This window comes from Podarcis melisellensis, assembly GCF_964234715.1.
Source record: "Podarcis melisellensis genome assembly, chromosome: 6".
Classification (NCBI taxonomy): Eukaryota; Metazoa; Chordata; class Lepidosauria; order Squamata; family Lacertidae; genus Podarcis; species Podarcis melisellensis.
The window spans coordinates 97,630,708-97,644,818 of NC_138538.1; the positions used below are offsets into that span (position 1 = coordinate 97,630,708).

The following is a 14,111-nucleotide window of genomic DNA, read 5'->3' on the forward strand; positions in this document are numbered from 1 at the left end:
AACTTTCTGGAAGGCCACAATTTCTGCCTTTCACTCTCTCACACACAGAGACAAATACAGACTGTCAGATAGGTTCTTGGCTTTGCACTCTGCAGCTTAGCATTGAGATGTATCGTGGGTTCCAGCAAGAGGTTGTGGCTGCTCTTAAAACGGAGGCATGTGAAAGAGAGAGTGCTTTGGAAATAGTAGTTGGTAACGCGGAACAGGACAGCAATAGCTACTTATCTAGAGTCATGTAGGATTTCTAAGCCTTCTGTGAGTAGAAAAATTCTCATCAAAGAGACGGTCTCTTCTGTACATCTGCCTGTGACAGCAGTGAGTGTCTAAGGGGTAGTGAATGCTTTGGGGTGTGGTCCTATAATGCCAGGTTGCGACACAAATCTCATCCCTGTGTGCCACCCTCCTCTCTGGCTGCCAAACGCTTTTAGGGGTAGCAGCTGCCTAAGAACGTGCAACAGAAAATGAGGGATTGAGGTATTTAGGGTGGAATCCCCATGCCCCATTCACTGACATTTTACGAGTCCACGTGACATCTTCCATTTATAACCCTTCTTTGTTTTCTCAGTGTTTCCTTCATCTTTTTTTCAAATAGCAGAAAGTTTTATCTTCTTGAAAAGGGTTGTGCAAGCCTCACATACATGGATGCCCTTAGCACTATTCTTATCCTCTTTTTAAAAAAAGATATGTGGTTTTGATGCGAGCAGTGACATATTGAGCAAGCAAGTTTATCATTCATGATAATCTTTGTGGTGGGCACCATTTTATAAATCAGACAGCATTTTTCATCAATATTTAAAATAGCACTAAAATGCTTTTCTGGATATATAATATTAAAATAGTAGCAAAATACTGCTTAAATTAAAAAAAAAATGTTTTAGTACTCTAACAATAAATTACTAAAGGAAAAGAAGACAGAAACCTTTCCACTCATCACCACAAGGAGTTTTCCCCCGATTCAACACTTTCAGTGCAAAGGAAACATTAAATACTTGGTTATTTGACATTTTGCTAGTAATAATGGACAATCACACTCAAATGAGTAAGTGCTTAGTACTAAATAAATGACTCTTTGTTTAAAACAACAACAACTGGATTTCCCCCTCTCAAATAACTGCGCAGGTTATTTGGACCTTCTTCCACATCCAGAGCAGCTGTGTCACACAGCAGAACAAGCAAAAGAAAAGTGAAATATCCCCAATAGTGTGGAAAGACAACTACAATTCTGGTTGTAGTTTGCATTAGCACTCAAGGACACCAACGTGGAAGCAGCCAGAGATTCTGAATACTGATTTTTCCAGGGACACTCCCTGTATTCAGTGCAGATGGTCACCTATAAGTCCAGTGAGAAACATGTAGCCAGGCAAGAGCTCAGAATGAAGTATGCATTGCTTTCACTCCAGCCAAGAATAGCTGATCTGTGCTTGTAGAAATCTCACATGGAACAGCCTTCCTGAGGCTATGCCACTCTAGAGTCGCTGATGGAGGATCACATGTGTGAATACTTCCCCAGATCAAGCAAATACGCACAACACCTCAGGCATTTGACACATTTCTCTAACTCTGTTTAGTGGGGCCAAGTGAGGAAGTGCAACTCATGGTTTTGTTGTGACACATTATTTCTGAGGAACCATATTGCATTTCTTCCTCTCTGACAGACATTCACTGATTCCTCTCACTAGCTATAACACAATCACAACTGGCTACTTGTTTTGAGCACTAAACTGAGCGCAGCTGCTGGTATTTCCTTGAGGTTTAGGGGAGGGCATTGCCTGAGTGAGGGGGAGAATGCCTCTTCCTGCAGTTGCCCCCCCCCAGGCTGAAAGAGGCAGGCATGTTGACAGAGGGAAACAGCTGCGAATGAACGAGCCTGAACTAATCACACCAGCAAGGGTGCAGTGGACACCACAAGTGATGAAAAGCCAAATGAGCTTCTGCAGAAAATTAAACACTTTAAACCAAGAGGACACAGCCCATCTGGGACAAATGATTGAAGGCATTCCATGAGCAAGCAAGGTGGGTTACTTACTTGCAGCATCCCGGGCAGGTGTACTCTGTGTCGCTACTCTACTCTAGGGAGTGCTCCTTTTTAAAAAGGGATTAAAGCACAACAGGAAACCCATTTAAATTCCCTGCCCTTAGAAACAAGCATCTATTTACAAAGGGAAATTCTGCCTCCCTGCCATTCTTTCATCCTTTCCCCAGCAATTCCCCTCCTTCAGATAACACAATCCAGAATTTGGGCAGTTTCTTTTCTTTTTCTTTCTTTTTCCATCTTCCAAGCTTGACCTAAAAAGTCTGGGCTTTGTACCAAGTGGGTCAGAATCTCCTTCTGCCAACCACATTCTAATTTGAATGGATCACAGCAATTTTTTAGAAAGCCAAAAATAGAGGGAATGGAAAAAAACCCCTGCATTAAAAATAAAAAGGCCCACTGAAATTTATTTAGCTGATGTATTATGAAAATACCTTCCTGGCTTCCAAGGTGTGCTAGAAAGGTATGCAATGTTTCATCCCCTAATAACACATGCTGGGAAGGTAGACACCAAAGCTGTCCCCCTGAGGCACGTGGCATCTGATCCTCTCTTCCATTTTCTCTCCTAACTGGAAGGGGGAAGATTACTGGATAGAGTGTGCGCTCGGCTGGTTGTTGTATGCAGCGCTTCCCGGCATTTGGTAGTGGTGGTGGGACATCAGAGTGAAACAGGCAGATGGACACAAGAGGCAATGAGAAAGAAATGAGAGAGTGAGAAAGAGAGAATTGTGATGAACAACGGTAGGAGAGTGGAGTAATAGGGCTGCCATGGTGCAACTCCGAGGGAGCTTTAGCCAGAGGCATTCAGGTACAGCTGACTCTTGAGGATGTAATCAATGACTGGCTGACACAAGTAATCCACCACATGACCATCACCATGCTGAAGAGCCAGTCTGTGGGAGAAAGAGAAGCAGAGGGAGGCGGTCAGTTGAGAAGATGGACGGCTGCACAGGCTAACCTGCCTATTTGGTTGGATGGAGCCTAGTTCCTGAGGCTGGGGGCTTGTAGACTTTGCCAGTGGGACCACTGATGTGGGGAATGGGACTGGAGGAGTGGTAGGTAGGAGAGAAAGCAGATCTGTCCCCTTATCTCAGCCACCCTGCTTATGATATCCAAGACGTCTCTTGAACTAACCCCAGACAGATGTCTTCCACTGAACAGAAAAGGAAAGGGGAGTTTTCAAGGCCCATTTTCTTTTCTTTACACAAATAAGAGCTGGTCTATACAAACAGCAGTTCCAAGGTTAAACTGCATTCGAACACGCAGCCCAACACTATGCAATCTTTAGTCTCAGAACAGTTTACAAAACGGTCTGCTAAGATTTCTTTGACACTCATGGAAATAAACATGGAAAAGTCAGATAATATTCTACCACTAGAGTTCTGACAAATTATTTCATTTGCCCGTGCCATTGAAAGGGCTGTAGAATTCTGCAAAAATTACCATGCTGGATTTCTCAACAGAACTTTCAATTCTGTAATCTGCTAATTAGTTTGGCTGCATATTCTAGGGCAGTTAAGGTTGCAAACTGAGAGCGTGACTTTTCTCTTCATGGCTCCACAGCCTCTCCTACCTGGATAGTGTCACCCCCTCTCCAGCTCTGCCTGCTGGAGCAAACAGAGCTCCTGTGGGTTTGCAGCAAGCTAGAGAGCGGGTGAGGATAGGATTGTAAGAAGAGCAAAGTGAAGAAGGTTAAAGAATCTCAGGTTGTGTTAAAGAATCCCAATCTCAGGGTCATGTAAGCCTGGTCAAACTGGTCTGTCATGATTTGCTCTGAATCTGTGTGAAGCTTCATACATCATTGCAGCTAACAAAATATGGGACATGCAGGTCATGTCTTGATCACATGTCAGCAAGTCAGAATTTGAGCTAAACTAAGAGAGAGTTGTCATTATCTGGGTGAAATCTTAAAATGAAGTCCTATATACATGACATAAAGTTCAAGAATACAATGTGGGATAGGGAGTATTCAAGTTGTATGGTGAAGTGTGTAAAAGAAATAAGCTAGAGATTGTTACTTTGTTCCATATCTTTACTCTTTTCACCCAGATGCTTACAAATACATTCTACAGTATATAGCATATAGCTAAAGAAATAATGCAAGGGTACCATGAGGTCACTAATGTGAGAGACAACAATCCAGCACAATTAGCTCCAGATCTGTCCATTGCTTTGAAGAACTCCCTGGACATCAGGTGGAAAGATGGTTTTCCACTGGTGTTCCACTGTGAAAGCTTTGACTTGGACTGACTGGAAAAGGTCCAAGACTCACTTCCATCTGAAGATTACAGGACTGGTCATCCCCTTTTAAGGAAAGTATAAAGCTCAGGTGCCGAAAGTCATTGTTGACTGATAATTATGTCCCCTGTTGTAGTTGAAGTCTGGCGGCGCTGTGGTCTAAACCACTGAGCCTCTTGGACTTGCTGATCAGAAGGTCGACGGCTTGAATTCCCGCTACGGGGTGAGCTCCCATTGCTCTGTCCCAGCTCCTGCCAGCCTAGCAGTTCAAAAGAATACCAGTGCGAGTAAATGAATAGGTGCCACTGTGGCAGGAAGGTAAACAGCGTTTCCATGCGCTCTGGCTTCCGTCACAGTGTCCAATTGCACCAGAAGCGGTTTAGTCATGACTCGGAATGCTGTCTGTGGACAAATGCTGGCTCCCTCCGCCTGAAAGCGAGACGAGCGCTGCAACCCCATAGTCGCCTTTGACTGGACTTAACCATTGGTCCTTTACCTTTTTTACCTTTGAAGTCTTGCAGGCATTTGTTTTGAATTGTGTGGTAGTCTTGGATTATTTGTATTGCCCTTATAATTAATATAATTGAGTTATATCTTTATCTCATGTGGTCTAGATTCTATTTTCCGATTACCTTAACTACATAACCCTGGTAAACCTTCACACTGACCTCTCTCTCTGTGTGTAATATGGATTGTCATGTTAGCAACTGACATAGCAGCCGAGAAAGAGGAGGAATGGACTGCTCAGGAACATTCATGGTCAACGGGGTACTTTACATCAAAGACTGCAGTCCCTGTTGAGGAATGGGGGAGGTGAGGAAGAGGGAAAACCAATCCTTTGCCGCCATTTTCTGAACTGCTAGTAAACATTGTTGGCTCTGCAATCAAACGCCTGCAGAAATATTTGTTGGCAGAAACCAAAAGGCTCCCAACAGTCTGACCGACATTTTTGCCCTTCCCCCACCCACAGTCCCTTTCTGGACGCACCTGCTCTTAGTTGAACTGACAATGGCCATGGGGTGGTTCACATCATCTTTCACAACCAGGATATTGTTCTGTGGAGGAAACATAGAAAGAACATTGACAGGAGCCCTTTCCCACAAGATGATCAGGTGATGCTCTGCCCTAAAATGTTCATCTCCTTTTCCATTTTGGCATCCCCACAGTAGAAATTATTTTAAATAAAGACAATTTTAATTAAGAAACAAGTTGCACTGAGGCAGGAGACAAAAGTTAAACATTATCCTTAGCAAATTCACTTTAGTTCTTCTCGCTGGGCTAACTCAGGACAGGCAATTCTCACACTTGATTGTTAAAAGTAGAGGTGCTTCCAGGAATTGGCATAGCTGAAGGGAGCTCACACGCTTAATCAGTAGTCTGACTCAAGAGATGTCCCAGATGAGACAGAAAGGCAAGCAGGCTTCAGTCAATGAAGGCAAGTAAAAAATGAATACTCCAGGAGAGGTATTATGAACTCCTTGAAAAACATTGATTTATCACTGCATATTTACAAAAGGACTTACTTTGTACTTCCGGAGTATTGAGGAGTGGTTCATGATCCGGTCTGTGTCAGTTCCATCTCGTGGCACAACAACAATGCCAAAGTCCCCAACTATCACCTCCATCTGTTGTGAAGCAAAAGGAACAGGCATTACAACTGTGGAGTGAGTGGGGGGTGGGGGTGGGGAATCATGTTTATATTCCTGAAAACTTGAATAATCTCTTGGGTTCCTGATTTGCAACTAGAGACAAGCACCATCTCTATTGCATTTTCAGCACTTGTGGAAGACTTCCCTCTTTCAACAAGCCTTCTAATGTGTTGTTGTTGTTTTTATTCCAATCAGTATCTGTACTGGATTTGAAATTGCTTTTATATATGCAACTGTTTTAAATGTGTTTTTATTGTATTTTGAAATCACTTTGGGATGCTTCATAGGAAGTGATTCATAAATGAAATTAATCAGCATAACCTCCACCTTGCCAGGGGTGTGTGAGAAGTCAGTGTGAAAAATCCTGGCTTTTATATACCAAAGGCAGCACTCAGAAGAGAAAGCACTGGTGTTACACTACTCAGCAACAGACACAGTTACAGCATGCTGAGCATGTGTGAAATTACAGGCACCCGTGGGTGACGGGCAGTATGTACAGTGGGTGCAGTGCTTTTTCTGGGGGGACGCAGGGGTATGCACACCCCTAAACATTTTGTGAATCTAAGTGTGGCCTCATTGAGGGGCAGTATTTCAATATGAGTAGGAAAATGAAAGTACTCCTAAACATTTTTTTTTAGAAAAAAAGCACTGAGTGGGTGCAGCCCAAATTCAGGTTCTGCTTTATTTATTCAGGTTCTGCTGGATCAGGAAAGGCGGAAAGAGGAAGGAATGGCTTTGATTGGCACATTAATGCTAGAGGTAACCCTGGTCTGTAATCTGTTTCCAGAAAATAGAGCAGCAAGGCAAGTGAGCAGAATTTCCTTAAGGAAACTGAGTTTTTCTCAAAAAGAGGGACTCTTTCCCCTTATCACTCTAACAGGCTTATCCCTGAGCTTTTGAGGCATCTAATTATAAGCCTGCATTTTTATCAAAGCTTATATATTTCAATCAAGGCTTGTATTTTAAAATGAGCTTAAAAAGGATTTTCAAATGTTTCATGCCAGGCAGAAAACCTTGGCTATCCTCCTAGATAAGTGGCCCCCTGATTTATAGCAGGAAAAACAATTCTCAAAGTCGTTAAAAAAAAAGAGGAAATTACAGACTGAGAGCAAGGACACTGATCCTGCATGTTACAGAAGATAAAAAAGGCTGAGAAAACACAATTAGGAATGGGCAAATAGTAAAATGATACCTTCGGCCTCTCGTTAAACCTTGAGCTAAATTTTCAAAAGCCAGGAGCAAATGGGGAAAAACATCTAGCTGGCTGAATGAGAGCATTTTTGGGAAATCTTTTAAAGCTGTTTCTTTCTTAAACTGAGAGAGTTAAAAAGGGCAATAAATGTTGGGAAAGGCAACTGGCTTGGCTGGAGGAGAAGAAGCTTCTTCCTATTTTATTTTGAGGCTGGAAAGGAGGGTGAAAGGGGGAGGTGTAAACTAAAGAGGCTTCTTTAAAAGCTGTTTTTTACTGAGTTCCTTCCTTTTTACTTTGAGAAGCTTTATTCTTTTAAAAGGCTACCTATGATAATGTATGAAATATATTAGCTTAAATATATTGGCTTAAATGTAATTATGCAAAGGATTTAAGAAATGCTAGATTCATAGAGTCATATTGCAATAGGAGACCAGAGGGGCAAATGAGCCTAGCCCCCCTTGCCAGACAGGAGACGCCATCGAACACTTCTGATATATAGTTGTCAGGCATTTGTTTAAAAGACCCTCAAATGAAGGAGATCTTTCAATGTTGATGTGAACTCAAGATCCTTGACATCTGTTGAAGATAAAAATGTAAGATTAACCATTTGTTTTAGAAGGCAATAGGGCAAGGAGGGCAAGAGGTGAGCTGGTAATTAAGATTCCATGTAAGATATATTATTACTTATTTGTCATTTATAGATGTAACAATATATAGCTCTTTGTCTCCCTTATAAGGACAGGAGGATATGGGTGTATCTATTGTGATTGGTTCTAGCAAACAACCAATAGGAATTTCAACCAGGCTGATTGGACAGAGGCAGCCACAGGAGGAGCAAAGGGGGCTGGATTAAGGGAATATAAGTGCTGGCCAGAATGGCAGGAGGGCAGGCCAGAGCTTGGTAACCATATACCACTGAGCCTCTCATTTATTTGTCTGACAAATAAATTATTATTTTAATTTCTCTATTGCTGCGTTGAATATTTCATTCCAGCTAAGCGTTAACCACAAGCAGAGGTGCTACATTTTATGGTGCCCTGTGACTCGGATAAGTGGTCTGCTGGAACGCAGCCCCTTCGCCCTACTGGGCAGGGTACAAGAGAGAGGATCTCTAAACTGCTTACCCAGCGCGCACTGGTAAATTTTTCCAGGGGGAACGCAGAAGTCTCGTCTGTCTGATACCCTGCTCACTGGCGGCGACGGACCGGGGGAAACAGGGAACCAACCAAGGGTAAGTGCACAAAGGGATTTTTGGCCCTCCAATTAACTGGGAGGAAGAGAAGTCTTGATCAAACTTCTGCGTCTCAGTAAGGGGAAACTGAGTACGCTAGGTGGTTGGGTACATCAGATGTTGGTCTGGTGGAGGAAAAGGGAAAATTGGGAGGTAGAGTGTGGTGAAGTATCCAGCGCATTGTATGTGTGAGAAAGTACAGAGCAATCTGTAGCTGACCTGAGTGTGGAGTGGGCAGTACTTCGGTTCCTAGTAAGGTGACTTCACTAGGCAAGGAAACCCACAAAGCGCGTCTGTGAGTGACTGAGTGGATACTTCACAGGGCCATACAATGGGAGTTGGGGGTTCAAAGGGGGAAAATACACCTCTTGAGTGTATGTTAAATAATTTTAAGAAAGCCTTCTCAGGGGCATATGGAGTCAAAATGACGCCAGAGCGCTTGAGAACGTTATGTGAACTAGAATGGCCAAAACAAATTACTGGATGGCCATCCCAGGGAACCTTTGATATAAATTTAGTAAACAAACTTTGGTCTGATATCGCCAAAGAAACTGGAGGGTGCCCAGAACAATTTCCATATATAGATTCCTGGCTGAGCACATTAAATAAAAATCCTCCATGGATAAGGGAATGCAAAGTCAAACGATGCAAATTATTGGCTGTAAAAGCTGAAGCTAGGAAAGGAATCTTGCCAAATAAACTTAAACCCATTTTTGAGGGACCAGAGGAAGAGGTGCTTCCACCTCCCCCCTATGCTCCACATCGAAGGGAGCCTAATCCAAACACTCCACCAGTTGTAACCCCGAGGCAAGAAAGTGGAATGAATAATGGGGGTGGAGTCACAGAGCTTGATTCCTTGATAGATTATGATAAATATCTTCAGGAGGCATTGGAGTCCTATAATAAAGCCCAAGCAGAAGTGGTTATTCCACCTGTGACTCCTAATAGACCTCCATCTACAGTCTCCTTTAGTGGAACAACTGATTGCCCACCCCAAACCCCTGTACATCCAAGTCCCAGAGAAATATTACAGAAGTTACAGGGAGACCTTGATCGGTCAGCAAGCAATACAGCCAGGCGTATAAAGCTGCTAAAAGAACGCCTTGGAACAGATACCATCCCTTATGATTTGAGGCCCCTAGAGCAAAGTGAAGAGAAAGGTCACGTAGTAGCCCCTCTTAGAAGAGTATTTGATGCACTTGAGGAGCCTGTGCTGGTTAATGGGCAACCCGGACCATGGCCACCTCGAACTTCGACCCTGCAATATATTCCATTCACAACTACAGATCTGATGAATTGGAAAACACACACCCCATCTTTTGCAGAAAAACCTCAGGCTATGATGGACTTGGTGACTTCAATAGTAAATACTCATAGCCCTACTTGGACAGATTGTCGCCAGCTCCTAAATACTCTCTTCACCACTGAGGAAAGGAGAGACATAATTGAAAAGGCACAGATATATTTGCGTGAGCAGGCCAGAGTGGGAAATATTTTTAATATTGACCGTCATCTCCAAGACAACTTTCCCTTGGAAGATCCTAATTGGGATCCAAACAATGCAATTCACCTGACCAGACTTACCACCTACCGCCAGACGCTTGTGCAAGGTATCCGCAGGGCATGTCAGAAGCCCACTAATATGTCTAAAGTCTCAGAAGTAGAACAGAAACCAAATGAGAGTCCGGGAGATTTTTTAGAGAGGCTGCAGGAAGCCTATCGTATATGGACTCCTTTTGACCCTGAAGCCCCTGAAAACAGCAGAATGATTACTGCTACATTTGTGGCCCAGTGCGCTTCTGACATTCGTAAGAAAATTCAGAAGTCAGAAGGATGGGAAGGGATGCTGATGAGCCAAATTATGGCCATTGCACGCCGAGTTTATCGGAATAGGGATGAGGCTGAGAAACAAGAGAAGAAGAAGTGGCAGAAGGAAAAGATGGTGATGCTAGCCACAGCAGTGAAGCAAGACCACCGCCCCTTAAATGGAGGGAGAGGGCGGGGAAAGAATCCACCATTGGGAAGGAATCAATGTGCAAATTGCAAGAAGGAGGGTCACTGGAAGCGGGAGTGTCCTGAACCCTTGAGGTTGGAAGAAGTACGCCCAGGCCCAGGCCCAGGCCCAGGCTCCGGCCCAAGAAACCAGGGACGGGGACGGGGAATGATCCGAGATGGAAGATATCAGAGACCAGGACAGGGACGGAGTAGAGACAATTTCATTGGACTGGCAGAAGAGGATTTTACTCAAGACTAGGAACGACCGGACTCCATAAAGTTCGGCTTCCAGGAGCCCACGGTCACGATTCAATTAGGGAGCCATTTAATAGACTTTATGATTGATACTGGGGCTGAATACTCAGTACTCCCAGAACTATTGCAGAAAAAGGCATCCAAAAGTGTAGTCATTAAAAGTGCCACTGGACAGTCAGCTAAGAGGTCTTTCCTCCAACCTTTGGAATGCCAGATTGGGGGACATCGTTTAACCCATCAGTTTTTGTATATACCTGAGTGTCCAATACCTCTCTTAGGCAGAGATATGCTGTCCAAATTGCAGGCCCAAATCACCTTCACTCCTCGAGGTCCAGAAATGAAACTGCCATCAAAAGCAGCAGGAATAATTACCCTCTCAGTACCTAAGGAACAATCATGGCGCCTAATGTCAGCCTTGCAAGTCCAACCCACATTGGATACTGGTCTATGACCGTAATAAATTTATTCATTCATTCAACCCACATTGGATACAGAATTAAACAAGCTCCTCCGAACTCTACAGGTGCCACCAGGAGTATGGGCCGAAAATAGCCCACCAGGAATGGCTAAGAACATAGCTCCAATTGTAGTAACCCTAAAACCTATGGCTACCCCTGTATCTGTAAGGCAATATCCCTTACCCCGGCGAGCAGCAGAGGGCATCCAGAAACATTTGGACCGCCTATTAAAATATGGTCTGCTTAAGCCTTGCCAATCAGAATGGAACACACCCCTTTTGCCTGTTCGAAAACCTGGGACAGATGAATACAGGCCAGTGCAGGACTTGAGGCTCGTAAACCAGGCTATCGAGACCTTGCACCCAAATGTACCAAACCCATATACCTTGCTGAGTTTGATCCCACCAGAAGCAACATTTTTTACTGTATTGGACTTGAAAGATGCATTCTTCTGTTGCCGGCTGGCACCACAGAGCCAACCTATATTTGCCTTCCAGTGGGAAGACCCTTTGACAGGAACAAAAGGCCAGCTAACCTGGACAAGATTGCCCCAGGGATTTAAAAATTCCCCAACTTTATTTGGCACTGCCTTGGCGAGGGATCTAACAAGTTACCCCTCAATACCGGGAGAAAAGGTGGTTCTGCAATATGTAGATGACCTTATATTAGCGGCAAAAGATTTTGATACCTGTAAAGAAGGGACAGAGGAACTGCTCCACTTGCTCTGGGAAGCTGGCTACCGAGTTTCCCAGAAAAAGGCACAGTTATGTTTAGAAAAGGTCAAATATTTGGGCTTTGACATCTCACACCAACAACGAGCACTGAGACCAGAGAGGAAAGAAGCTATTTGCCTTATCAAGGAACCTACCACAAGAAAACAACTTAGAGGATTCCTGGGAACAGCAGGGTTCTGTAGACTATGGATACCTGATTTCAGCAGTCTGGCCAAGCCCTTACATGAAAGCACTCGAGGTGCAGAAAAGGACCCATTCGTATGGGGACCTGAGCAGAAACAAGCCTTTTTAGTTATCAAACAACGACTTATGGAGGCCCCAGCCCTTGGATTGCCTAATTCGGAAAAACCCTTTCAGCTGTATGTACATGAACAGAATGGGATTGCAGCGGCAGTCCTGACCCAGAGATTAGGAAGTTGGAACCGTCCAGTAGCTTATTTGTCTAAACAATTGGACTCAGTAGCAAAAGGATGGCCTCCATGCCTAAGGGCAGTAGCGGCCACTGCAAGCCTTGTCAAAGAAGCTGATAAATTTACCTTTGGCCAGACGATGTATGTGAATGTACCTCATGCTGTTCTGACACTCATGGAATATAAGGGTAGTTATTGGCTAACAAACCCAAGGATGGCTAGATACCAAGGCCTATTGTGTGAAAATCCCAGGATTCATCTACGAGTAGTGAATATGCTCAATCCAGCGACTTTGCTGCCCCTACCAGAGGTAGATGATGAAGAATCACATGATTGTCTCCAAATAATGGATGAAGTTTATTCCAGTAGACCTGATCTGAAAGATGAGCCATTGAAAAATCCAGATGTTGTATATTATACGGATGGTAGCAGTTACCTGCATGAAGGTGCCAGACGAGCAGGATATGCTGTGGTCACCAATGAGGAAGTTGTGGAAGCTGAAGCTTTGCCTGCTGGCACCTCAGCACAAAAAGCTGAACTTATAGGCTTAACTAGAGCTCTGCAATTGGCAGCTGGATGTAAGGCAAACATCTATACTGATTCTAAATATGCCTTCTTAACCCTGCATGCACATGGAGCTCTATGGAAAGAAAGAGGTCTAATCGGAGCCCACGGGAAGGCCTTGAAATATGGACCTGAAGTAGAAATCCTGTTAGAAGCAGTATGGGCTCCAGAACAGATTGCTGTAATGCACTGCAAAGGTCATGGACGAGGAAGGGATCCAATAACCAGAGGAAATCATGCTGCTGACAAAGCAGCCCGAGAGGCAGCCCAAAAGCCTGTGGGAGGATTTATAGCAGCCCTCATACCAGAGGTAGTTCCAGAAGAAGTTAAACCTCACTATACCCCAGAAGAGAGGAAGTGGGCTGAACAGGAAGGAGCGGTTGTGAAGGACGGTTGGATGATCCTGCCGGATAATAGGATTTATGTACCTCATCATCTAGCAGGCACAATTGTAAGAAATTATCATGAATCTACTCACCTTGGCGGTACTGCAACCAGAGAGAGTCTCAGTCGGAAGTTGTATATTATTAATCTATCACAATTAGCAACTTGCATTTCACAGAAATGTGTTCTTTGTGCTAAAAACAATCCCAGGCAGGGACCGGTACAACCTCCTGGAATTCAGCATGTGGGATACGTCCCCATGGAAAGCCTAATTGTGGACTTCACAGAGCTGGTCCCTTCTAAGGGATTCAAGTATCTCCTTGTGTTTGTAGATACTCTTACCGGATGGGTTGAAGCTTTTCCCACCCGAACTGAAAAGGCACGAGAGGTAACTAAGAGACTCCTCACTGAATTGATCCCAAGGTTTGGATTACCTAGATGCATTGGAAGTGATAATGGGCCAGCATTCATTGATCAAGTAGTACAAGAAGTATGTCGAGTCCTACAAGTAAAATGGAGACTGCATGCAGCATATAGGCCTCAGAGTTCAGGGAAAACTGAAAGAATGAATCGGACTCTGAAAACCCAATTGGCTAAATTAACCCAGGAAACGGGATTGGGATGGGTAGATGTGTTACCCATAACACTGTTTCGTGTTAGGTGTGCACCCACAAAAAGACTTAAGTTGTCACCTTTTGAGCTCCTGTATGGGAGACCGCCCTCCTTTGTTCAGGATATTCCAGCTGATCTTAAACAAATAGGAGACTATGTGACACAGGGACAAGTGCAATCTCTCTCCCGTGTTTTTGTTTCTCTTAACAGGTGGGCCCTCGAACGCACGCCGTGCAGCATTGCCGAGCCGATTCATCAGTTCCAGGCTGGCGATAGCGTATGGGTGAAAGAGTGGAAACGCGATCCACTTGCACCTAAATGGCGTGGACCTTACACCGTCTTGCTCTCTACTCCAAC

At 44.1% G+C, this 14,111-nt stretch overlaps 1 protein-coding gene across 1 annotated transcript in view; it reads right to left on the minus strand.

Annotated features, from left to right (window-relative positions):
- Positions 1-356: 356 nt before the first annotated feature.
- The window catches only part of NMNAT2 (nicotinamide nucleotide adenylyltransferase 2), a 72,596-nt gene continuing 58,841 nt past the window's right edge, over positions 357-14,111 (minus strand). Inside the window, exons 9-11 of the mRNA XM_081915163.1 lie at positions 5,794-5,895; positions 5,258-5,325; positions 357-2,925 (exon numbers count right to left, since the gene is read on the minus strand). Coding sequence (XP_081771289.1) covers positions 2,823-2,925; positions 5,258-5,325; positions 5,794-5,895 — 273 coding nt within the window. The 3' untranslated portion in view covers positions 357-2,822. The remainder of the gene's footprint in view (positions 2,926-5,257; positions 5,326-5,793; positions 5,896-14,111) is intronic.